The sequence below is a fragment of the Pyxicephalus adspersus genome, chromosome 5 (assembly GCF_032062135.1).
Source record: "Pyxicephalus adspersus chromosome 5, UCB_Pads_2.0, whole genome shotgun sequence".
NCBI lineage: Eukaryota > Metazoa > Chordata > Amphibia > Anura > Pyxicephalidae > Pyxicephalus > Pyxicephalus adspersus.
The window spans coordinates 27439184-27467105 of record NC_092862.1 but is presented as its reverse complement, the minus strand read 5'-3'; the positions used below and the strand labels follow the sequence as shown (position 1 = coordinate 27467105).

General features: G+C 35.1%; 1 protein-coding gene across 8 annotated transcripts in view; it reads left to right on the top strand.

Annotated features, from left to right (window-relative positions):
* RALYL (RALY RNA binding protein like) overlaps positions 1 to 27922 on the top strand; it is a 373375-nt gene that overhangs the window by 324219 nt on the left and 21234 nt on the right. For all 8 annotated transcript variants that reach the window (XM_072410992.1, XM_072410990.1, XM_072410986.1 and 5 more), the window contains 2 exons: positions 18900 to 19057; positions 25243 to 25356. In XM_072410992.1, the coding sequence (XP_072267093.1) occupies positions 18900 to 19057; positions 25243 to 25356 (272 nt within the window). The remainder of the gene's footprint in view (positions 1 to 18899; positions 19058 to 25242; positions 25357 to 27922) is intronic.

Genomic DNA, 27922 nt, shown 5'->3' with positions numbered 1-27922 from the left:
CAACAACTAAACCTTTTTTAGGGAACACTGAGGATAAACTGATAATAATTCCTGCCAGCCTTGAGGCACCTACCTAAGATGTCTAGTTTTTGCTATTCTTGTTTACAAGAAACAGATGCTCCACATAGTGTGGTTTTGGAAACATTAAACTTCATGATCAATCACAGATTATTTCTTTAACATCTTCTTAGGAACAATGGATGAATTGATTTTCAATCATGTAGGCTTTAAATCATTATCAAAGCTTTTGTAGAACACAGAGCAAAGAGTTATAACTAGAAATGGATTTGCAGTTTATTTCATCATTTGCAGTTGTGTTAGACAGCCTACATCTTAGTGTGGGGGCTCATAAAGGATTGCATAGCACTTGATGGATAATTAATTGTGGCCCTGGACAATTAGAGCTGTGAAGTTAGTAAGATATAAGACCCAGAATAACATGAGTACTACAAAGACAACTGTAGACTGCCGCTTATTAGGATTTCTGAGTCCATCTTTACTGATATGTCTTCTTAGCCAAGTGAAGTTCAGGTCATTTTCAGATTTTTTTAAATGTTATTTCACTCACTCACTATTTTTCCTCTCATATTGAGTTTATTTTTTTCTGCAGCACAGTTTAATTTGGGTGAATTAAAGCCCATTTCTGGGATCCAGACCCTAGCAGACCAATCTTATTTTGGTCCCACTGGCAATATTATATTCCTTTTGCAATTAATTATTTTCCTTTTTGTGTGTGTTGTTGGTCTAATCCCCTGACAGTCCAGGTTGTCTTTCTCTAACCCCTTCTCTGCGATGGAAAGTCCTCACCAATGAAGAATAACACACTGATATTATGATCCAGGGTTGAACACAAGAACACTGTGAATGGATGCATTGACCCTGATTTATGAAAGCTCTCCAAGACCTGAGAGAATACACTTTCAGAAGTGAACTGGGTGATCCAGCAAACCTGGAATGGATCTGGTCTAGGATTCAAAACATTTGCTAGCAAATAGAAAATTATTTTTAAAAATCCATTTCATATTTTCTGGATCACCCAGTTCACTTCTGAAAGTGTATTCTCTCCAGCCTTGGAGATCTTTCATAAATCAGGGCCACTGTGTTGAAAGCTCCATCTGAAGGCAGGTTCTCTTCTACCTGCATTCTTAGGGTGTGATATGTTTTATGGCTTCCAGGCATCAGTCAATGTGGAAGTATTAACACAGATCTGAGGGAGGGAGGATTTGCAGCTCTGTGCTTAAAGGTGATTATTGCAGTCCAAACCTTTTTTTGCATAGGGGACCATTGTAAGTATTTAGGAACTGGCATACTGAAAAAGCTGAGTCCACTGAAATGAGAAAAATGTGTAGTTCATAGTGGTTTTCAGCACTTTAACCAGTGTATCCAAAATACTGTAGAAGTGTGAATGTGCAGCATATTTCCTACTAACAAACTAAGATTTAATAGAAGCCCATTATGTTTGCACTCAGACAGTCATGCATGTAAATTGTTAATATTTTTCAAAATGTTTAAACAGACACACATTAGATCTTCATTTAAACAGTGCTAGCTTTTGAGGTTAAGGATGCATACATTTCCACAGTGCACCAATATCAATTTATTGATATTTTTTGATAAATTAGTGATTTGAAAGGCAAAGTTGCTTTGTTTGTATGCACTTATTTACCTTGGGCACTGTTTAATTTGGGATCTAATGTCTGCTTGCTCAAATCAAAGTTTCCTGTGCCTTTTGTACTTTGTGCAAGGACAAGGATTTTTAAGTGATGCTACTAGATTCTTATTGTTGGCACTGTACACAATAAAGACAATAAAGAAAAGCTTTAACTCACCTTGTATAAAGTGTTACAAGGCTCTCATGTAAGTCAGGTAAAGCCTTCATAGTTCGGCTGGCAATATTGTACATACCCGAGCAAAAAATACAATTCAGCAAATGTTGTACCTCTATATTTTTATGTACTCTCGCTTTTCCTTTCTTCTCCAACAAGAAAAATGATTCCCCACAGAAAAGTATATTTCATATAACTAGATAAAATGACAGTTATAGAGATAGTTGACATCCAACATCCTTAGTTTTGTAAAGAGAATGTCTTTGTATCTGAGCAGAATGCCTAGAACAGATTCTGTTCTGTGACAATGGCCAAGTTCATGGTGAAATATTAGCAAGGCAATTCTGAAAAGCGGTGAGACTTTAAAGAACAGATATATCATTTCAGCAAGCCTTTCTCCTATTTATAGAACATTATTTCTACAGTACAGACCATTCTGCTCAAGCTTAACACTTTCAGAAGAGATGAAGGAGGATATAGTGATAGAAATATACTAAAAATTTGCTAATATCAAATTGCTTTGTGATAATATACTGTGATAGGTACAAGTATTATCATTGATTCAAAAATTAATATGATCAACTTACCGGCTTGTCTCCATAAATAATGTGTACAGATTTAGCAGGAAAAACTGTTACCATAATGAGGGGATAACATACACATTTAGCTTGAATTACACCTTCAGTTTTTACTATGTATAAAGCTAAACTATGGCTGTAATATATACAAACATATATCCCTCAATAACCACAATAAATATACATGCCTGTCCCAAAAAGTCACACATAATATTATTAAAATTTTTGCTTTGATTTGGCACAAATTTACTGTGGTATCATTTCGATAAGCTAATGCAATCGCCGTGTTCTGTATAGTCTATGCAGACAGCAGAGGTGTGGGTAAGGTCCAGATGACCTTCTTGATACAAGCTGTTTGCAGGGGGGGCAAGTACATGTCCAATCAATCTGAACAAAGAAAGAGAACAGCAATGTCTAGTCTTTGTTAGAGGAATGTCCTACACAGCAGCACAATACAAGAGTCATTTCATGTTTTTGTACTTTTTAATGAGAAAGCAGTGGCAAGTTATTATATGACATTTTGATTACAAAGAAGTACTCCAGCCTAAACAAGAAGATAAAAATAAATAACGTGTTAAAGTAAAAAATAAGAAAACATGCTTCTGCTGCATTATTCAGCTTCAACTCATAATTTTTTCCTTAGTATTGCAGTGCAGTATTTTTATACTGATGCTCAGTGTTCTCAATCTTTGGCCGCAAATATTTAACCCACTTTCTCTAAACCCAGGCCATTCTTTTCTTGTTTAGAAACAGATTGTGGAAGATTTGGATCCCCTATCTGTTAGGCTACGTACACACTTGCAATGGTTCTCGTCCAATAATCAGCTCAGGGCCAATATGGGACAAGAATCTGGCGTGTGTACAGCGCTCGTTGTCTATCGCCTGAACGACCGTCCTGGCGCATCCACAGACAATGGGCGATCGTAATGGAAACGATTGTAATTGAAGTGAAGAGGAGAGAATGCAGCCGGGTGCTGCTCCACCATTCTCCCCCTCCCCTCTCCATAGGGCAGAAATGTGCTATATGTACAGCACTTGTTCATGCATCCTGCAGTCGTTTGCCATTGGAAAGGATCGTGAAAGATCCTTTCCAACGACAATTATTGCACGTGTGTATGTAGCCTTATTTACTTCTCTTTGGGTGTTAGAAGGTTTTTCTCATACTGTTGTAGTAGTTGTTTAAACAGATAAGATTGAAATGAAATCTCCATCTACAACACAGACAGAAATAACACTGCCTTCTGTGACTAGAAAAGAACTAGAAAAGGCATAAACAGAGCTTTTCATCTCTGGCTGTTTTTCTTTTCCTCTCGTAACAGAGAGTGAAAAAAAATCTCTCTAAGAGAGCCATTGTTAGGAGTAAAAAACTGAAACAGGTTATCCAATGTGCTAAAACTTAGTAAAACTTTTCCCCCAATACATGCACTAAATAATATGCCCTTTGCTTTATAAAATAATAACTGCTACAGCCATGTGCAGTGATCATTCAGTGGAATATTTGGAAAATTTTACTTTTGGCAACTTCTACAAATAAAAAAGCACAAAAAAAAGCTATTTCTGATAAACCTTAAACCTTGTACCTTATAAATATACCTTATTGACCCTTTGTCAATCAACCCTAATCAGCCCTAGGTAAATAATTCCTTACCATCTGCTTCGCCTTTTGCCTATTTTACATTATTATTTTTTTTTATTTTTTATGGAACATTTCAAAATAGCATCATACAAAAATGCACAAAAAAATTGAAATTTGCATAATTTTTGCCATGTTCCAAGAATATCATTTTAGTTTAATTTTAAATAGTACAAATACAAGAAAAAAATAACTTCCATTTGCAGTAACAACTATTTTATCTATACTTTACTCATTAAAACCAGTCTGTTTTAACGTAGAGAAAACCATGTTTTTGTACTTTTCTTGAAAAATAATTTTTACAAACAGTATTGCCAAAAGAAAACCATGTACATATTACTTTGCTGTCATAAGTAATAACTTATCAGGGGATGTTGAATAAAAATCAAATCAAATAATAAAAGAAAAAACTGTAAAAATTGTTTTGGTCTATGGGGGTATAAAGATACGAGAGGTTTTTAGTGTTCATTATTAACTGCATTGTGTTTGGGGGTAACAAATGAAGATTCTCAACTGCTTTAGTAAATTAGCGACATTATCAGTTCTTTGAGAGAGGAATTTTGTTTAGTTGGAGAATTGGGGCAGTATTGAAGGCAAGGGGTGGTAGCGATTTTAAAAGTACTATACATGTGAGTACATATGCATGTGTAATATAGTCTATAGTTAAAGCGTATGTCAAGGGATATTTTTTCAGTTTTGAATGCACTACGGAAGTCTTCTTGTGCTGGACAAGCAACTTTCTTTTTATCACTTTCTGCCTCAGGAATAATGGCCTTTAAAAAAAACAGAGTATTCTACGCAATGAGGACACATACATCAGTTAAAACTTAGCAAAGGTTCTATCCCAACCTTTCACAACCTTTTTAACATGGGAACCCTTGCCAATATTTATGATATACCTAGATCATGGTGCTTTAGCATGGTGGTCATTGGGGTGAATGCCTCATATATCGTTATTCTTTGGGAAGAATGTTACTCTTACAGATACCCACAGGTGTCAGTTAAATTGACCTGAGAGGCACAAACTGCTCATTGCTCAGGGAATCCCTAGCGGTATCTGGAAGAACCAAAGGGTTCCACAGAACCCCGGTTGATGAAACACTGGTCTAACCCCTCACCACAATAGCCAAAACATAAAAAAATTACTCTCACACACTCTTCTATACTATATTATGGCATCACTATGCATTGGAATTCTTTTCCTCAGAGCCCTCCTCTCCTTATAAAGCTGAAGCCTAATTGTAATTCAAAGAATGAAATTATGACAGGCTCACTTCCTTTAATAATAACCGCAGCGATGATACATTAGAATTTAGATCTGATATGTATTTTTCCAGACAAACAGTTATAAAAAGTACTAGCTATGTGTTCTTGAAAAGATAATACTGTTACTTTTCGAACAATGGAGCTTTGATAATTGCCAAATACTATTAGTTTAATAGCACTCGCAGTAGTTCTTTGTTTTTAATGTCTCAGAGACCTCATGCTGCACTTATCAGTATCAAACATGAATTTTAAAAAGGATTTTAATCCTCAGAAGACTATGAAGAGAACATTTATTCTGAGGCAGTTTGTTTGACATTGCATGAAGAGAAACAATTGTGTATTCTCAGTGAGTACACATTTTAAATTATAGTAAAGCTTATGTTTTTTTTTAGTAAAGGTTCACCTTGATGGACATGTTTTCCTTTTCAGCTTGGTTATGCAAAAATATTTTCTGAAATGTTATTTGCTTGTCCATTGATATTTTTGTATATTTGTATAATTGTATTTCTCTTTGGCCACAGGGCATTGGCAGGAAAAGATGATCTAAGCCATACACATGAGCTCTGTTATGTCATTTCAGGTCCTTTCCTTCTTCTGCTCATCACCTGTGCGAGCAAATCTGCATGCTTTTCCTACAATGACGTTGGTTGGTTGGTTTAGGCACTAGGTCAAACATAAAATAGAAGTTCTGTACTCAACTCATCCAATGGGACTTTGAAGTGGCTTGCCAAACAATATTTTAAAACAAGAATATAAGGATTAAAATGTCATAACATTCACTGATTACATATATTAAACTATATATATAAAACTTAAATTTATGGGCTGGTGGTAGGTCGGTGAGTCCCTATGCTCCTCCAACAGAAATGGTATACTGGTACACCTCTAGTATTCATTTTAGTCTTGTGACACCATTATTGTTTGATAAGCCAATTTAAAGTTCCATGTGGATGAGTTGCTTTAAGAATTTTTTCTCTTTGTACTTCAAGTATTTTGGGATTTAGCTTTCTGGCATCAGTTAAATGACATACTTGTTTTTTGATTTTGGCACTAGAATTTTTGGCTGTGTATTTTTATTTTAACACATCCTTCCAAAACTGCGTACTGCTGTCCCCCTGCACCTCATCCAGTATTTATCACAAAAGATGAGAATAATCTCTGTATTCTGTGTTCCACAAGTGCTGTCAAAGTCAATTATAGCAGATGGTTCTGGGTTTTATCAGTCTGGGGCAGTGTGGCATGAAGACAAAGTATAAGCTTAGGGCTCTCCTGTAATCAAATCACATGTCTCTATGACATCATGGAGTCATGCTATAGTTTTAGGAAGCACACCGATACAAATGTGATACAGGCTATTCAATAAGGGAGATGCAGTGTTGTCATCCCACTAAAAGAATTGAGATTAGCAAGCTTTGGATACTGCATTATATTTGTTTTTGTATCATAGTTCTATGTTAATGGTCCCTTTGGTTCTATTCAACATCCCTAAACTTGCTTCCCCCTGCAGGTCTCTTGCTAACCTAACCATGTATGTCTATAGATTCCTAGAAAGAAAAAGAAACAGAAAAGTCGAGTTTTGATGCTGTAATTTCTAACCCTACTTCCCTAGGTACTGGCCAACAAATACTTTATTTAAAATATGTCCCCAACCAAAAGGATCCCAGATTTTTTAGAAGTCAACCCAATGCAAAATAAAGACTTCTCATACTCTCATACAGGTCATTCTCTATAATCTGGGCACCATAAAGGAACAGCCCCATCTTTGAAACAAGGACCAGCTATACTTATGTCTTATATGTCTTGCAACAGGGTAATAATGTCTTTCTAGCATGGGTAGGCTCTCTAGTATATATTTTTTTTCAGAAACCTGTTTGTGGTTAAAGTAGAATACATATGAATTAGAAACCTTCAGTGAAAACCATATTTCAGAATGATATATAGATCCAGTGATATGGAAAGAAATATTTTTCTTGCAAATGTTAATTTTGCTTTAGAAGTCTACCTCCACCACCCCTTTAGCCTGCGTAATGATTCTTTAAAGGGTTCTCATTTATCCAAGATATGGTATGGTTACATGTAGCTAGTCACATCCAACTAGACTTGTTCTGTAATGTTGAGGATGTTTTACCACTCATCTAATTGGCTTTCTCACCTTATACCGGTGCGAGGAACATATCCCAGTAATTTTAACCAAGTAACACAAGTAAATTTGCTACCTTAATCCAATCACCATGGAATGTCTCAATGCAGATGATAATGCTCCAAGGATCTCATGGTAGGTGAGCAAGTTTGTGAAATCACCCTATTGTAATTTCCTGATTCCTTCTCTGTGGTGCCATTGAGGCCCATTTTTTATTTGTTCAAATTATGTCTATATTGTTGTTTAATTATCAAGAAAGCTGTTTTAAAGGCATTGCCCTGACAGATGGTTTTGAAGGTCTACTTCTAGTCCAGTGATGGAAGACACGTACTGTATTCACTATCACCCACATATCATGTCATTTACCATGCTTTCTCCAATGTTTTAACAATTCATATGCTTAATTATGTTTCTGACACGTGAGCTAAGCAAGCCATTTGGATGAGTGGTAAAAAATGTTTACATTATATTTACATTACAATGTTTACAAACATTACATCACAATTCAACATGAATGTGTCTAACTAACACTGCTAATTGAATAGGATGGAAGTGTACCTTAAAATGTTTGTAAACCATAAAAAAAAAAATCTTCTTTGATTTACTCACTATTGTTTTGCTTAATATGCCACTAAAACCATTATACTATACCAGGATTTCTGGTCAGAGGGTTTTTTATGTAATTGCAGGGTCTATATATTTTTCAAACAAGAGGAAATGAGCAAGTATTGCAGATATGTGCTGGGACATTTTTTTAATTTACTCTGACATGCATTTTTTGGGCCACAGTAACCAATGAGGGGCTCGGGAGATGAAAGGGTACAGGGCCAAGCTAGACATTTCAGTTCTCTGCACCTACTTCAGCCTTTGACATACAGTTTTCACCAAAGACATCTTTTGGATTTTTTTCATCCCATATTCAGTTTGAATTGTGGCAGGTTTAGACAGTTAGACCTGTCACTTTGAAATCACTTATTAATTCTCCCTTTGGAGTTTTTTCTTTTCTTGGGCTGACTTTCAGTTAAAGTCTAGCCGATAGTGTTCATTGTCGGCTATGCATCTAATGTGACAGTTTTCCTTCAGTCAGCTCTAAGAATTAAGGACTGTGTAAGTACTGTCAAATGTCAGAGGAGTGAAGTGAATGAATAGATGAATATGAGGGAGGAGGTAGCTTTGATATACAACAGAGGTATCCTAAAACTGACGCCATGGAATGGCCTCCTGGGGACATATTTATTTAGTGCTTTATATGTGCTGGCAAATATACACAGGATATTTTTTTACAAAGCATATTTATTTGCAACATTTCCCAAAAAGGAAAAGAAATCCAGGTCTAGATAACCTTCACGATATTTATGATATTCCAGTCTCCTTCACATGATTTGCCATTGCTTCCTTTGTTGAACCTTCTAAACACGTTTGGGCTCACTTACCACTGCACCAACTTGCATATTTAGTGCTCCGTAATTTATTATTTTATCTTTAAAGCTGAATTCCAGCAGAAACACCAATAAATTATGATAAAATAAATCATAAAATGTATTTTAGATGCAAATGTGCTAACAAGGAACATGGCGACAGGAGAACAAAGTAGGAGGATAACATTTCTAGTCTGTTGTAGCTCTTTTAACTGTCCAGTCACAGATTGGGGTGGAGAAAGTTGAATTATTTTTTTGCCTTGACAGCAGCTTTGAAAATAAATCTTTAGTATCCCTACATTTTTACTGAAAACAATTCATAAATATGTCCAGTAGTCAAATTCCCTATGTAATAAATCTAAACCTACAATAAGATCTTGCAGTATAAAGGTTATATTTCATCAAATGTGGCTCCTTGTTTTTCTAGAATGTAATTTTCAGTATCAGCTCAGTGCATGGGTTATCAGAAAAACCGAACAAGTATTTTTCATAAGAATTTTGTCATTACATGAGCTAAGAGCTACTTAGGAGTTAATATCCCTGAAATGTAATTCTGAAGTCTTTTCACATTTCGTTGCTAACAAGTCACTGTGTCGTTTGCTGATAGCAGTTATCTAGATAATATGTAATTAACTTGACAGAGGATTTAAATTCATGCATTAATTTTTTGCTGCAGTTATTCACTTCCAGGCTATTTTCTCTTCTTCAAACCCTATTCATTTTTTTCATAAATAATATTGGTTTCATTAAATGGCTCATCAACATATAGATTATTGTTTGGATTGTCTGTCTAATCTTAACAATTCAGTGTATGCGAGTATTAAAGTAGATGAATTCCAGGGCACACGGAAATCAATCTTGTTTTTTTGTCATTGCTCCTCTATGGAAAAACTCTATTATCATAACACATTTGTAAATAGGAAAATGTTCTGCGGGTAAAGCTCAGTGATTTTCACTTAAAACATAGTTAAGATAGAATAAATTACCTTCCAAGCATTCCAATGTAAAGACTGCACCCCATTTTCACCCAACACGACTGCCTATCTATCCCCAAAACCTTCATTGTCCTAACTCTCATACGGCCTTTACACACATTATTCACTTTACCTTAGCATGGAGTAGGGATACTTATCTAAGAGCCTTTACATTCATATGCTGTAGCTTAAAAGATGAAACCATGGACTAACACCTGTTGTTATGCCCCTGGCTTGTGACTGAACAAGGAAAGAGTAACAAGAACCTAAGCTTATAGCTCATCATCTCATTATTTGTGAGCAGGTTCCTTTTACACTACTTGTTCCTCCAGCACAGTTTGATTGGCTTTTAGTGCGAGCCATACAATTCCCAGCATAAAGCAGAACTAAACTTGTGGGTGGGTGGTGAGCTTCTTATATAATCAGCAAGTTTGTATTACTTTATTGCTAAATATGGCACATACTTACCCATGTGCAGCTACTCTCCAGTGATCACAGGTCCAGAACTTGTAGGTGCTGCATCCTTGGAAGGAGCCATCCTTGCCACCTACTCTATGGCAGACTTCCGTGAGGATAAACAAACCTTTTTGACCATTGGATGAAGAAACAAGGGCTTTAATTTTTGCAAAATAGACATTGCATATATCCTTTGTCAGTTAGTACTACCACCTGGTGACTTTTGGTTTTTGAGTGAAAGGAAGAGCAGGATACCCTGATGGAAGAGGCAATGCCAGAGCAAATAGTGTGGTTCAACAAGGATGGTGAACTGTTTGCAATTATACATTTCTAACATAAAGCAATAACTCCCACTGGCTGTCTTTTCTGGGGTATGGTAAAGGATAGCAGGCTACTGATGGCCTGGTTGAAATTAATTCAGTGCTGTCCTTGGGCTTAGTGTTATTGCTGGCCCTAACAATTACTGGAAGTTATGGTGGGGATTTTCATTGCTAGCCCTAACACCTAATGGGAAAATTGCTTGAGGTTACTGTGACACCTGGAAATAATACCCTTATCATGAAGCCATGTTCACACTGTAACCTCACCCACCTTCTGACTATACAAATGTTTTAATATTTGCACACCATATAGGTGTAAAATGATAGGCTATCTTTAATAAAAGTCTTAGGCCCCCTTGGTGAGCATCTTAGCATACATGGGGCTAAGAAAGAAACCAAAAATAGGAACGAGTTTTTCCCACTAAACTAAAATGTGTTTTTTTGCTGTTTGCCATTAATAGAGAGAATCCTGCCTATGTTAAGGTTACCACATGGAAAGTGAGGGGACATAGGCTACAAATTGCAAGTTTAAAATCTGTTATTTATTGGTCTTAATATTTTGTTTAGGTATTAGATTAACCTTTTCCCTTCACTATTTGTTCTGGGAAAACCTTAAATCTTCCTTCATTTTCTGTTTAGGTGAAAATGGTTGAGTCTCCCCAGTGGGGACATATATAGACATAAAACCTTGATAAGCAATCTAACCTTTCACTACTCTAATCAAAACAAAAAGATGTTTTTTATGCCTAGAAATGTACTTATATTGCTTAACAGTGATTATATTTTATTATCCTTCATTTTTAACAAAGTCTATGTCTGGACAGTGCTGTATCTTATGCTGTAACTCGTTTTAACTCAGTGGTCATCCAGGAAGGATGTTAATTACGTAGTCTAAGACAGGTACTATAATAGTCATTTTTATGGCCACAAAATAGCCAAAAATTGCCTTTAGGTAAATTTTACAAAAATAATGCACTGAAAATACCCTACAGTCACACCTTAGGACATTAAACATGTTCTCTTTCATGATATGAATGCTTGAGGGAAAGTCGTTATTCCTAATCTTCCTTTCTGATTTTTTTGTTCCTGTGTATGAATCCATGAATCTTTAACCACTCGAAACAAAAGAACATAGGGAATTCAGAAAAGATTTTCAACCTCCCAATAGTAAAACCCATCGAGCCAGAGCAATAAATCACAAAAGTGAATTATAATGTCTTCCTACAAATGCAGCCATTACTAACACCTAAATATTGTTTTCAGATGGCTTTCAGTACTATTTAGTGTACCATAAAATACATGCCCAACACACCAATCTACTGATCAGGATCATGTAGCTTTTCATGGTAGGGCAATTTATCCAGAACAACCTATAAGTAATTATGCAGCTTATGTGAATGGGAGATGGTAATAGAATTTTATTCTAAAAGTGGAACCCAAGTTGTTTTTTCCTGTTTCAAAATTATTTCCTATTATCAGGCCTGTTAATGCAGAATAACTGGTAATCCTTTTTGACACTTGCCCTCTCTCCCCAAGTCTCCCATCTCCAAGCTTTATTATATTTGCCATTCTGATGGTATCCATTTCAATATTGCTTTACATCTACAAATAGTTCTTTTACCCACATTAGCCATAATACACTAAAAAAACAGTTTTTATATGTAATTTTTGATGGGCATATAGCTGCTTAGAACACAGCTTTAAACATGTAGAAGTGACTGGGCAAAGCGAAAAAAGTAAACTAAATTGTGTTGTTTGGTTATATGTTCCTGAACACCATTATATATATATAGGACAGATTTTTAGTTGCATCATTATTCATAGACAGCTGTTCATACCATGATGCTGTAGATGTTTATTTTGGAGCTCTTAACTCTGGGCATAAAAATTAAATGTATATCTTAATAGCCACAGAGAATATAAATTTATTTTGTGTGTGCCAAACACAATTGTGAACCTGGATATTACCATATAAAAGTATCAGCGCCATCACAGAGGAGGCAAACTCACCCACTACAGGCTACTTGCAGAATTCTACATAGGTAAGTGGATACAAGACCAGTCCCCCTGCAAAAGAGAGAAAGCAGGAACTGCTGGATTGCTGCACAAGATAAAAAACAGACAACAGACATTCTTTTTATATTTAGACAATATCTGCTTATCCTTAAGTTCAGCTTCAATCTGGGAATTATATGTATAATTTAAAAAAATAGTCATTTTAAAAAAAAATCCAAAACATATTTTTTTTATTAAGGAGGAACTAAACCCAAAAAAAATCAACTTACCTTCAATCTCGCAGGGCAGTCCAATCCATCCATCTCTTCCAATGGGTCCCCCGTCATCCCGCCATCCATCCGCAAGCTGGCGCGCCAGGTGCCGCCATCCTCATCTCTTCTTACCGATTCTTCTTCCTAGAGAGATCCGGTGAGGTTGGTTGCGCATGTGTGAGATCGGTTCCTTCTGCGTATGCCCGAGCATGCCCTGATGGAGCACCTAGCAGCCTCCCAGATGCCTGACGTAGGTATCCCGAGAGGCTTTGCACTCCCCGGGATTGCCTAGGTGATCGAGAATTGGGGGGGTGGTGCTGTAAAAAAAAAAAAAAAACAGAATTTTTACTAAACATAAAAGGATTGTCTACCCTTTTATGTAAAGTGAAATTTCTGAGTTTAGGTACGCTTTAATTTGTGGTGAAGACATTTGCTTGAACATTGATTAAACATTGTATCTCCAAGGAACTATTCACTTATCTGTGTTAAATATGAATAATGGGCAACTACACTGGCACAGAAAAAAAGAATTAATTTGTCTGCGCTTCCCAAGTGACGCCACATTAAAATGATTTAATGTTCCAGCCATATGTTTAATAAGATCCAGAAATAAAAATGAGCACCACAGCACTCCATGCATATATATCTTTCCTTCCATCACGTCTTTTATAAAATTGAAAAGCATATGGTATGAGCTGAGCTCTGTAGAGTTGTCACATGCCAATCAAAAATAAATGCAGCTGAGTGTGTGGGTTGACATGCTGCCTCTGCCAAGCTCAAGAACTTCTATGTAAAGAATTACTTTTAATTCCTTTACATTTGGAAATGCACTTTCCCATGAACTTCTGTGTGTGTATCTTCTGGGTAATAAATTATTGCTGCTGGCAAGAGCAGCATTAGAAGAAAATAGGAAAAGAGGATAGAAGTTAAAATACATTATCATTTGGGAATATAGGCAATGGATAAGTGTGGGTATCCTAAAAATACGTATACACATTCAGTTCAATACATTAAGATATAGTTCCACTCCCTTGAAGTCACAAAGCTCTACTTTTACTAAATTGTCTCAGGGTACTAAATTTATCTCCAGGGATTTATTTTGCAACTGTACCCTTTCCATTAAAATAAATAGGCCCACCACATTTTTTAATCATCAATGATTCATAAGTATTAGACACTTTCTATACTGATATAAAAAGTACATTGGATCTGTTGAAGAAATTCATATTCACTCATTGTTTGTACTGTACTCTAGAAAGACTATCTAGCATGAGCCTCGTGGGAGCAGCTGAATGTACAAAAATGTATTGTACCCACTCATTTTTTATGTATTTTGGCTTTGCTATTGAATTTTTCAGTACTTAAGGGAATTACACAGATTTTATGGGAATAAAAAATAAACACTTCCCTGTTGCTAACACCTTTATTGTAAGGATGTATACCATATAGATTATGGCTTTTTTATTAGAGGGTGCTTAAAATGACACCAGATGTGAATTCAGATTAATATAAAGTCAATAGCACTCCAAAGATCTAGTGACATCAACAAAAAAATTGTGTATAGAATATCTAGTGGTAGTTAGTGACATTTAACTGAAGTTGTTCTTCCAATGTTGAGGATGTTCCACAGCTTCTCCAAGCTGCTCTTCTTATATCTTCAAAATATGAAATATCTCAGCACTGGGAAACACCTAATGAAGCAGCTTGGAGAGTTGTGAAATGTCTTCATCATTACAATATCAAGTCTGGTTCAATGTGATTAAGTACTACTGGATATATAATGATTTGGTGAACCTCTATTATAATACCTATATTATAATGCTATATATATAGAATACCTTCTTAGGATGATACAGTAACATGGCCACTACTGTGCTGCTGTGCACTCTTTTTGTCATTTCATTTAGTGTCAGATCTTTTTCCGTTAACTTGCCTCCCTTGAGCCCGGTCTGTCATGGACTTCATTCCCTGGTTGCATCATTATACTATTCTAGTCATATAGAGTATTGATGCAAAGATAGGTGCTCATGTGTCATTCGGTGAGGCACTTGCCAGCAAAGAGTGAATTTTCTTGCCAATAGAAGAAAATGCTGATGCATTGTAACATAAACCTTCAGTCGCTTTGAGAAGCCTCCTAGATGCCTTTTATAGCATCCTTTAGCTTCTGAAATTGGGATGATTATACATTATTTAATGGGAGTGCTGGCAATCACATGGACAGAAGAAAGGAAAAATGGGAGAAACCTGAAGCTGACATCACTATACTCTCCTCTGGGGAATTGCTAGTTCCCTGGCTTGTCATGGTGACCATCCTATTTTTACTAGTTGAGCTACTAACCTGTAAAAAGTATGCAGTAGGAAGGTCTATATAATCTGCCTTCACTGTAAGTCTTAATCTGCATTTTTGCTTGACTATTGGTGCATTGAGCACTTTCTTTGTAACTGAATTGTCCCCACCACTTTTTGTTTCATAGCTGCTATTTCATCTTCTGGCAGCAGGATCACAATTGGAAAGGACAGTACATCACTCCTGCCTATACCCTACTTTAGAAATGTAAGCCCTCACATGCAGGTTTTACTTTTAATCCTGGTCTATTGTATGTTGCCAGCATACCCAGGGTGTCATCGGGACGTGGGTTTTGGGTATAGGAGATAAAACCTAACCCTTGACATCAGAGAGGATAAAAGGTAAATGGTAAGAGAATGGCGTGTCACATGAAGGAATGAGGGAGATGGGGTAGATGGAGGAAAAGGTGGGTGGAAAGATGGGAGAATGTTTATACTGAAACAGAAGTAGACACATCATCTAGGTAAGGTAGGAAGTAGGATGTAGGTAATTATGAAAACAATTTTCTAATTTTCTTCATATACGTATTTTGGAATTCAAATTTTTTGTCAAGATATGTGTAATGTTTAAACGTAAAACTAGTTTTAACAAGATTGTAAAGAAAAAAAAAGATCTTCCACTGACTTCAGGTTAATGATCCATATGCCCACAGCCTGTACCTTTAAATTCCCACTCTAGGTAAGTAATGGCAACCTTCTATTTCTATGCTTAAGCTCCTAACATAATACCAAATGCTTTGTAAATCTGTAGCATTCTGATAAAAAAATGCTTTTTTTATCATTTATCAGTTAGCATTTTGGATTTAATGGTCCCTAAAAATCAAATGTAGTGTGTATTGGGAGGAAAGACTGGTTCTTGTATTCCAATTATGTATCACTTCTGGGCAAACAATGATCTGGCTGTAAACAATAACAGTCTTGGTTTTATATTGTGTAGTGTGATCACATGGGTGTGAAGAGCTTGGCAAAGGTTACGAGTGGGAACAATATAAGTAATGAGAAAACTAATCAGAGTCTTGATTTTAATTTGTAAGCTGGTATGCATATTACTGATGTGCAATTACTTTATCTACAAGACTGAGCAGAAGCCGTTGCAATCTTAGATTGTCCTAAATTCAAAGGCTTGTATTTCAAAGCTTTGCTGATTGTCATTAGTCATATCTTGTTATACCTTTAAAGGACCTTTTTATTTTAACATCCTGTAATACAGTGCAAATCTACAAAATCTTTTAGTGCTGTGTTGTCTGAGTGGTTATGTGTTAGCTTTTTATTGCTGGCATTGCTGATGTCCCCTTACTTCCTGTTTAGCTAAGTTGTAAGCAGCATATAGCAGTAAAAATATGACCTACCCTTCCCCATTTAATTCAAAAGGAAAGAAAAAGATTTGGCTAGATTTTAAAACACTTCTGTTGTTGGACTTCTTCAACATTTCCACCTGTCTCAATGGCAATGTATTCTCCATGACCAAATGTTCTAGAAAATCTCCCAAACAGTGGAACAACTGGCCAGTAGAAGGAGCCTGGTTTTAAAACCATAAATGAACCAAGTGGAACATATCAGATTTGCCCAATACCAAAATTCATCAGAAATAAGTATGTGAAGAAATAATTTATTTATTGCCATGATAAATAAAAACTGCTACTGCCTATTTACCGAGGTGATCTAAAGGCAAAGCACTGGCAGTCACATGGTCTCTGGTCTTTGAAAGCTTTAATAAATCAAGCCCAATATGAGAATGAGGCTGCTCCATGCACATATATAATTACAAATATATTTAGAAACAAGATTTTCACCATAGAAATGCACCTTTAGAGGTTACAATAATTTGTATGGCAAAAATATCTTCTTAGCAAAAACAAATATGACTAATAATTTTTGCACCAAAGCTTTATCATTTAAAAATTAACATGTTTTTCACATTGTATTTAATTTGAAAATGTGTAAATCAATGTACCTTACTAGGAAACCTGTGTTATAATGCACTGCAATGTGCAGTAATGCACTGCTGTGTGTTGCGGTGCATTGCATTTAAAAAGATAGTGCACCTCCTTGGTGCTTTAGTCAGGCTATGTGAATGAACAACTTAACAGTATCTCAAAAATGATGTATCTCTGTCCATACCTTTCAGTGCATCATAGTAGATACACAACTATTATGGGTGCTGAGATTTAAATAACAGTTCAGACCCACTTAGCTATGATATGCTAAGAAGGAGAAGTCGCATGATGAGGTAGAGTGGTTACACATTAAAGAAAAATTTAAAATTACTTTTAGTTTGAGTCATACCTTTACTTGTGTAAGATGACTGATCAGGTATCTTCTAGTACAGTGTTTCTCAACCAGAATTCCTTCAGAGGTTGCTAGGGGTTCCTTGAGCCTTGAGCTATTTGCACCTCTCAGGTTAGTTACCAATGACACCAATGATCTTTTTGGTTATTTGTAAGGGTGACATTCCACTGACCAACAGTGTTAGAGACCTTCTTTCTTCTGACCACCATGCTAATGTACTGTGAAATGTGGATAAAGTATTTGTAGCAGAGGTGCCCTGAAGACCTAAAAGTTATATAAAGAAGTTCCCCCACATTAAAAAAGGTCGAGAAATGCTGATCTAGTAGAATATTACAATTATTCTGTAATGGTTCAAGACTAGTGGTAATTCATTCCAGTCACGTAAAACATTTTTTCGTCAATCTTCGTAATACTAAAAAAAGAGTAAATGTGAAATCAAGTAAACATTACCAAAAACATGTGATTGGTTGAAGTTGGAAGACCCAGGGCAGGTTTTGTGGCCTCTTGGCTGGCACTGGTTAAGACCCAGATTGGTCTTACTGTGTGCATAGAACAAAATAAGACTTCAATGGTTTCTGGCTAAAATTAGGAACTTGTGTCAATTTTTTTTAGCACTACACGTGTCTTCTATTGGGAGGGTGGGGGGATTTTCTTATTTGTACCCTGCAATGCTCTTTCAAGAAGTAGGAGTGGACACCGGGACATGAAAGTATTAATAAATGTTATAAACTATAACCCTTCCTCACATTAATAAAATTTGTGTGAGCTCTGTTGATGGAGAGATTATGACTTTTTGAGGGGAAAACCCCCTGATAGGGATATAGATAGTAACATATATATATATAAATACATTAATATATATAATACATATTATATATATATAGAAGTAGCTGGTGACCAATTGTACAATCAGGTTCTATTTAACAGGAAACTAAAAGACAGAGACTCAGAGACCTTCAGTCTTTACGATTACGTGAACATCTACAGACAACCAATAAGGTTTTGAATTCTGTTCCAAAGATGAAATTTATCATTTTCACTGATCGACATGATTGCATTGAGAATCTGATGTGTTCAATTTTTACTTTGGTGGGCTATTGGCTTTGTAAACAGATAGCTGCCATAAATTAGTAAAATAATCAATAAAAACAGCCCTATACCATGGAGTAAGGATATGAAAAATAGTGTGAGCTTTTTTATACTGTAAATTATTTTTAATTTTTTACTTTTGCCAAGATGACATTACAGTGACGTAGGTGGTTTTTAGTGTGTGTACCTGGCTACACCCCATTTTTATTTAGTAGACTTTAATTTTGATGATCATTTGTTAAAATACCACTGTAAACATTTCAACTGTAAATAATCATATGATATTTTATTTTTCAGGTTGTTTGATTATGGACATGGACGTGTTCCTCCTCCACCTCGTGCCGTCATTCCACTGAAACGTCCCAGAATAACTGTGCCAGCAACACGCAGAGGAAAAGGAGTCTTCTCATTGAAAGGAGCATCGCGGTCTGCCTCTTCTTCATCGGGCTCTAAATGTAAGTGTTTGCTTAGTAAATCCTCAACTAAAAATGCACAACAATGGATTTTGCTTTCTACGACAGCAGTTTATCAAAGAAATTACATGTGTTATGCAATATTTGCAGCATTGCAACAGAATATGGTTTAACACCAAATAAAAGTAAAGTAAATTTTTAGAGATTTTTTTTAATAATCCTTTGCAGGGGTATAACACAAAAAGCTGCAATATTTACTTTTCTCTATAGGTGTCCCCCATTGTAATTCTTTTCCCCTTTCCGTTTATTTTTTTATTTTTTGGTTGAGTGCAAGGTTTTACCCACCCTCTGAGGGGGTATCACCCCTTCTTTGCACCCTCATACAATGGTACAGAGAATCAGCATATCACTGCCATTCCATGCCTCATTAAGGACCGCCAGCAGAAAATCCAAAAAAAAGGGGACCTTTCACATTAGATGACCTACCTGAACCATGAAATAGGTGGACTAGAAGGTGGAAGGGGTGAGCTGGATTGTAGCCTCTTGTAGCCCCTATATAAATACTTCTTTATTTAGCATTACAGGACTGAAAGATAAATGGATATATTCTAGAAACAGTTGTTTATGGTATTAATCATATTTATTTTCACCAGCTATTTTGCTGTAGTTAAGTGCCCTGTGATCCAAGTGGTCTCTGCCTTTCTGCCTTTCCATTGCCAGTGTACTTCAGATATTCCCATTCTAATACACAAGCACTTTCCTTTTGGAGGGTTGCATGTAGATGTTGGTATAGGAAAAGTCCTCAGACTACAATTCAAAGTTGCCAGTCGCAGTGATGTGTCCAACATTTGCAGCAATAGTCATTCATAAACATTTTACAAGGTATAGGATCATTCGTGCAGAACTGTTAGATGATAATAGGGTTAAAATAAAAATCATCTCTCATTGTAATGAATAATAAAATCTATTTGATGCTCTAGTGGATTGAAACAAACAATTTTATGCACACTGAAAGTATACAGTGAAATATGGAGTTGGCATAATAATTTTCTTTCACACATGATTTCATTTTTGAATTGACTTTGTCAGTTTAATAATCCAAGCATATGCAATCCGATTTGTGTACAAAATATATAGAAATTTGATTATTTCAATGTATATACAAAAAGAAATCACACATTTCAACCAAAATCATCTGATTTACATTGACAGTTATGAACCTAAGCTGTATCTAATGGATCTGAGCAGCCTTATTTATTATTAAAGACAAAATCCAGTTGGAATTTTTTTTTTAAAGTTAAAACCTATGAATTTTTTCAGAGTTTTTTTTAGAAATGTTTTACCCAAGTTTCACTCAACTTTGAATGTACTCATATTTTACATTGGATTTCATTAGAAAAGGTGTGGATCAGCTTTAACACATGATTCATTTTTTATAATTGAATCCAATGTGAAAAAATGTGTACTTTTAGGGTAAAAGTCGGATGAAAACTGTTTATAAAGGGGTAATCTCACCCTTTCTCACCATATTAAGATCCAGAAAAATGGATTTGACAGCAGCTAGGCCATAAATTTTTTCATAAACATAAACTAGTTTCTAGTAACATGTTTGTCCAGAGGCCTGGAAAGATTATTAATAGTGGATCTTTAGAGTTCCATGAAAAGTTGCATGCAAACAGGGTTTTTATTGCAGGTAATGTCCCTTCTGCAATAAAATATACTTACCTACCTTAGCGGTTAGCAGTTTTTCTTTAGTACACGCAGCTCAGTATAGAATGCCAGGGGTTATGTCATCAGGGCTTGGCCCAGAAAATAGCCAGAGATCAGATACCCAAAAGAGGACCAGATGAAGATGTCACCTGAATTGTCGCCTAAAAAATTGCAAACAGGCAGGTACATTTATTTTATTAAAGAAAGGGCAGGCAATGCTTGGTCACAAGTTTTTATTTGTAACATATGGTTCTGCTTTAATTTGCCATCAGGATATAAGGCTGTCTAGACACTTTGTTACCATGAATTGGTGGAGGTAAAATGGAAATAAAATTTCATTTTATATTCAGAGCATATACAAGTTATATGCATGTTTGTAGAATATTTTGCACTTTTGTTTTTCCTTAAGTTCATCCATGTAATTGTGTATTTTAGCATTGAGATCTTTATGCACCTTATCTCATGTTAACCAGGCTACCTTTAGCCTCACTGCTGAAAAAGGTCTTGTTGTTAACAACAGTATAATCCAGAGGATCGATTTGCTTCTCTTCACTCACCCATCTCCATTTTCTATATGGTATGTAATATCTTCAATTTGAGAGATATGGTTTTAAAGCATTAAAACCATTTTCTTCTCTTGATAGAAAATTGACATTGGGTTGTGACACAATTGTTGTGGATACACTCTACATTAAAAATGTAAAGTAAAAATGTTATATAAATAATAAAAATAATATATAAATATAAAAATAAAAAAAAAATAAATCTACAGTTTGACCTGACACCATTATTATTTTCCTTTAGGCAAAAGCCAATATGTTTGTTCCTTTTCAATTGTAAGGAGTTATGGGGTGTTTACTATACTTGCTGATCACTAAAGCTTGCATTACCCCTTGTCCTTTTATAAATAGTGCTATGAGTTTACAGCCTTCTGTGAGTACACACCATTATCAGGTTTATCTATTTTGCCTCTCCATGAAAAGCTTTCAAAGGCTTTTTCTGTATTATGCTAATAAATTGCTTTTCAAAACTTATTTTCTTTGACTTAAAGCAAGCCATAATTTCTGCTAATAATGCTCTGTTCCAAAGAAAAGATTGAAAGTTTTCTTCCTATCCTGGAAGAATATTTATTCCGCCTAAACAATATTTATTTTTAATCCTCTAAATCATTTGTTGCCTATCTGGCATGTGGATTCCCACTCCTATATTGTGCTACTGTGACACCAATAGCTGATACTGGAAATGTTTGTTATTAGAATCTACTTGTACAAAAAGGCTCTATTCATTCTCAGATTATTCATTCCGGTGCTGTAGAGGATTTGACTTCTGGATGGGTTGAAATGTATTAAGAAAAGTTATTCCCTTGTCATTCATCCTACAGAAGTCATTTCATTCACATCAGAATTTTATGCCTTTTCATTATACTTCTTTTGAAATTGTATTTGCACAAATTCACAGACCACTTATAGTGTTGATGAGTTTTTTCCTCAAAAGAAAGATCAGTTTTGATAAGAATTAAGTAATAATAAGAATTAAAATAAATAAATATATATAAATAAATAATAAAAAGAATTTAAAGAAAAAAATGCTAAATATGTATATAAAAACAAAAAAAGAAGGGCAGCATAATGGCTCACTTGCCTTGCAGTACTAGTGTCACAGGTTCAAATCTCAGCCAATGCATTTGCATAAAGTTTCTGTGTTATGGTCATGAATTTCCTCTGGGCACTCCAGTTTCCTCCAACATCTGATACAATGCATGTTGGTTATTTGGCTTCTCTCAAAATTGGCCTTAGGCTATGTTAACAACATATTACTATTGTAGAGATACTAGATTGTGAGCTCCCCTAAAGGACAGACAGTGATATGTAAAGCTTTACAGAAGGTATCAGTGCTCTATAAATCCATAAATAAAGAGTATAAGGTTTTTATTACTCTAAATAAGTTGCACAAAAACATTTTGCAAATGTAAAGGAATTCCTGATTAATTTAGTATTCTTAAAACTAAAGTTTCACCACATTTACTAAACTAAAAGAAATTTCACTTAGAAAGTGATAACTACACTGATTTTGGTAATAATCCACATTCTATAGCATCTTTCCCGAGCTTTAAAATCACAACTATTAGGGTTTCAGAAATAGAAGATAGGAGTGGAGGGCTTGTGTTTTATGAATAAGCTGGTAGCTTTCTAGCTGGAGTTTTTGTTCTTGGAATGAAAAAGAATATTAGACGTCCAGATGCTCTAGATGGATTCCCCACTATGATGTGGGAGGTTGACAAATTTACATGACATTTTTTAAAAATTGTCTTTAAATTGTAAGTGCAGACGTGTATATGCCTCTTTAGGAACATTATACCTTTGGGGAAAAAAGCGTCTCCATGTATTTCACAAATTAGATCTTCTAAACAAGGAAAAATAAATACTGGATGAGATTAGGCAAGTTCATGTATTCTCAGTATATGCTTAGCATTTTTTCAAGAAATCCCATTTAGCAGTAAATTTTAATTGTTTAGTTAAGTTTCTATTAAAAGGACAAAATAGTTTTGGTACTATATTAATTAAAAAGCTTTTAAACTTAAAACTTTGTATACTATATATGCCTTTTTTCACACAAATGCACACATACACATACACGGTCACCAAATATAGTCACCAGGACAAATAGCATTATTCTCACTGACAAGCAGGTTTTACTGAATAACACTCCCACATTGAACCTCTTGAGTTTTCATCACTGGTAAACAAAAGCAACAGTTAAAGCTCAATTCTAGAACATAAGCAATGATGTGTCAAAGATGTCAGGAACCGGACTGTGATCAGGATAATAGAAAAGTATGCAAACTTATAACACGATTGGAAGATTATAGACAGGTAAAAGCTGGAAAAAAAACAGGAACTGAGTGGCCAAAATAAAAGAACTAAAGGACAAGCCAAGGTTGTTGGATGAGGAGGAGCTACAAGCAGATGTAGGATATTAGGATAGAGGTGACTTGTTGCATAAGAATGGATGCAGTGAATATCAAAGCAATAGTTTCTACTCATTACTGTCTTGTCCATAGAAAGGTCCATTTCTCAACAGACATTCAGCCCTTTGCTGTTTTTTCTTACACCTATATGATCCAGAAACAGGTCCTTATAAGATAAATGAGTCAGCCTCGCGCTATATCAGTGAGCAGACTGCATGCTGTCCACTTCATTCTGATTGCACCATTGGTTCCATTTATTTGCTGTGGCTGCTTTAATATTTGTCCCGTCACAGTACCTGTCTAAAACATATTTAACAAAGATGAAACAGCCTCATTTGACTAAACTCAGCAAGCGTTGTGCCAGAATGTCCGGATAATGAATTCTGTTGCAATTTTACAGCATGGACTGTTGCTTTGAATCAGATTTCAGAATAAAGTAATCTCAGAATTTAAAATACATTACATTTTTTATAAAAAAATGTAGCCTCAGCTATAGTGTTATAAAACATAATTCTGCAATGTCAGATAAGGCGATACTTATCTAGCATGTATGCGTAGCTTTGGGGTGGATTTCCTTCACATTTAAGAGATTACCTTAGAAAATTAAGTGTAGGGAAATCCCCCCTTGGGACATAAATGAAAAAAAAAAACAACTAAACTTGATTTAAACTATTGCTTTCTCTGTTCTTGCAAAAAAAAAAAAAAAAAAAGATTTATAAATTCAACAAGAACATGTGAAGTTGTTGCTGACATACTGGTAATTTTATGAACTGATTGTTGGTCTACTCCAGCGATAAATGTTGAAATAATATCATAATCCCTTGTTAGTGGGGAAATCAGTTACAATTTGCTTTGTAATATATAATATATTAATATAATATTTTAATAGTTGATGGAATTTATTGGGAGTAGAATCCAAGTTGCATTAGTAAAGTGGACCTATCACCATTACAAGTTTGAATAAGTATGTTTTTACACTTTGCAGCAGAAATATCCTATTTGGCATCAAGCTGTACATTGAAATCTCATTTGTACAACAAATGTACTTAAAAGCTTCAAAGTGCCTATTCACAAAAAATATAGACCTGAACATAAGAAATAGGTCTCAATAAAATTGAATGAATAGCCTCAAACATTGTCAGATATACACCCAAAATTTATACTCATATTTATGCCAAACACACTTTCCCTGCCACCATTGATAATACTGTGCTCACAGATTACTGCAGAAAATACGTATTATTATGCTATACTTTGGAGATGGTGGACATGGATAAAATAAATAGTGAAGCTGATTGAAAATGATACCACATTGAATTTTCAGTCCGAATGAAGGCTTTCTTTGAAAGTGACACATTCCGGGATCCCTGATGTGAACTTTATTCTTGACAATATTTGTCGAAAATCACTAACAACATTGCAAATAGCAGACACAGAAATGATACACTGTGACTGCACCATAATGCACAGAACATTTGAGCTAGTTGTGCTATCTGTCTGTTAAGATCAAATTATTGTTTTTAAGTTTCGTCTATTTCTCTTTCCCCAGTAAAATCTGATGAGCTACAGACAATCAAGAAGGAACTGACCCAAATCAAAACCAAGATCGACTCCTTGCTGGGCAGGCTGGAAAAAATTGAAAAACAGCAGAAGGCTGAAGCAGGTTGGTGAAAGTGATTTATGGCAGAGCCCTTGGAATCTCATTAAGGCAAAAATTAAAGCAAGAAAAAGCACATAACTCAGAGATGTGAATTTCTAAGAAAGAATTGAAAATCCATGAGCATAAAACTCATATTAAACGGTATCTGAGTTGAGATACAATAATCAAAAATCAAATCCGTTAAAACTTTTATTACGTGGTAGCAATGAAGATCACTTGATTAAAGAAATTTTAATATATGCCGTTTGTATTAGGTCTTTATTGCAGATAAGTAATCTTTAAATAGCTAAATGAAGAAGGTAACACAAGCTAATAAAATTCATAGCCTCATTTGTTAAAAAGGTGATTTGCTCTGTTGTAACTAGTACATTGACCTGATACAATACATTGCTTCTAACTTACTCACTTCTTAGCAGGAGCAGAGTATAAAAATATGAGACACCATGGAAAATAAATTCTCCTTTGTAAAAAGCATTGCAGAGGAGCTTAGCGGGATTATATGTATCTCCATTTGCAGTGTCTGGATGATAAATGTCTAGAACTTCTTGTTCCTTGATACTAACAGAATATACTCATACTTGTATGTGCTGTACATCAATAGTTATTGGCAGGGTGAGAACGAGGAATGTCTAATGAAGCTGATGAAGTGATTCAGCACATTAGTGAATTAACATTGCATCCCACGTTCATTTAATGTGTTGTGCCAGTGCAAGGAGGCATGCAACATGTTTCAGAAGCATTCCTCTCATCAAATTTAAACACAAGTCAGTGTACACCAGTGATTACATTTTTGACCCCCTGTTTTTAAAATATAGGTAAGAACTAATGTTTAAAATTGGCTATATATATTACAATCTGATCATACAGCATCTGCACAATCTTCTTTAAAACAGAGTAACAAACCTATGCTAAAGAAAAGCATACCTACATATTCAATTTCCATCCAATCAGACAAATGTTCAAAATATCTGATTGGTAGATCTAAGGGAGTTTTTACAATTGGAAGTATTTCACAATTTTTGGAAACTTATCAGACCAATCCATTAGGAATGTTAGATTTATTTCAGTTTTTTGAGGGTGGGGTATTTTTTTAATGAAAATATCATGAAACTGTTAAAATTAAAGACTGGACCAGCCATTTTTTAAAATAATGACTTGATGTAGTGTAGGGCTGTCTGTTGGTGGGCTCTGGTTTCATCTTCAAAGGAGCATGCAGACAAAGGTTGCCATTGCTGGTGCAGCAAACCTGGACAGATTGTACTTGCAAGAGATGCAGACTTTAAAAGATCAGTGAGCAGTGCTGTGTGCATTTCAATTTTAGGTTTCAATTACACTTTAAAAAAGAAGGACATATTCTGATGTGGACCAGATAAATGGCCATTTTGCAATACAAATCTTCTCGATTCAACACATACAAAACTGTCCCGCTTAACAACATACATCTAATGTGTATCTGTTTGTTGTTAGTATTAGCATCCATGATAACGTATGACAGATGAATTTGAGACATATTTACATGAGTTAGTTTGACACTAACCATATTTCTGTCTTCTGCTAAAATCAAGCAACATTTTAAAAAACTGTATTTAGTTTCAGCAATTAAATATTTGGAATAAAACATTTTTCTCAAAGTATATGACCACTTACACTTCCTAGTATATTTTACCTCCACTGAGCACAACTTCACTGAACCTCTGGTCTGGGAAAAGTGCACTGTACATGACCAAATCTTCCGTGTAGAAAACCAAAAACTAACAGACTTCACAAGTAAGGGACACAGCAAATTTAGTAAGGAGGTCATCAGCACTGTATGTTTTTTTTACATAAAAATATATTAATGCTTTGATATGTCATAGGTATCTGGCATCCTTAAAACTAATGCATCTGTCACTCACGCCAGTACTACAGTATGGGGATGTAGAGTTAATATCTATATATAATATTAACACTTTTATTGTCTATTTCAAATACAATAATGGTTCATTTCTTATTTAAAATTGTTTTTTAGTTCATAGACTGCTCTGAATTGTACAATATAATTTCTTAGTTAACAGAAGACTGTGCAAAATGATCGTTTTTGTGAAGGCTTTCAGTAATGCTGGGCGTCATAGCCCATTGTTACCTAGGAGTATACCTAAAATATAATTGCTCCTAAATCTAATAACATACCCCCAGTATTCCAACAAAGATCACAATAAAAGCAGACCATCATGATAAAGTTCCTGAATGTAATGTCCTTTAAAAACCTTCACACATCTTATATGAGAAATGAAGGTTTTCAGATGTAAGGTATTGCCTACCATGAAAAGGAAATCTTTCCTGGTTACCTGGTAAATTGGTGCACTGTGCTCATATATGAGTACATTTATATGAAAATTGAGCAGAGAGACATTTTTCTGTAAAAGGTCAAGTAATACTGGGAAGTTAGAAGGAATAAAAAAGAGTTTTAAAATTCTGCTTAATTCATGATCAGTAAATCATTGTTCTGGTGCCTACTGGAAAGTAATAAAATATTATTAGAAGCTGCGCAAAAATCAAAGCAATCTGAAAGCCTAAAAAATATATGATC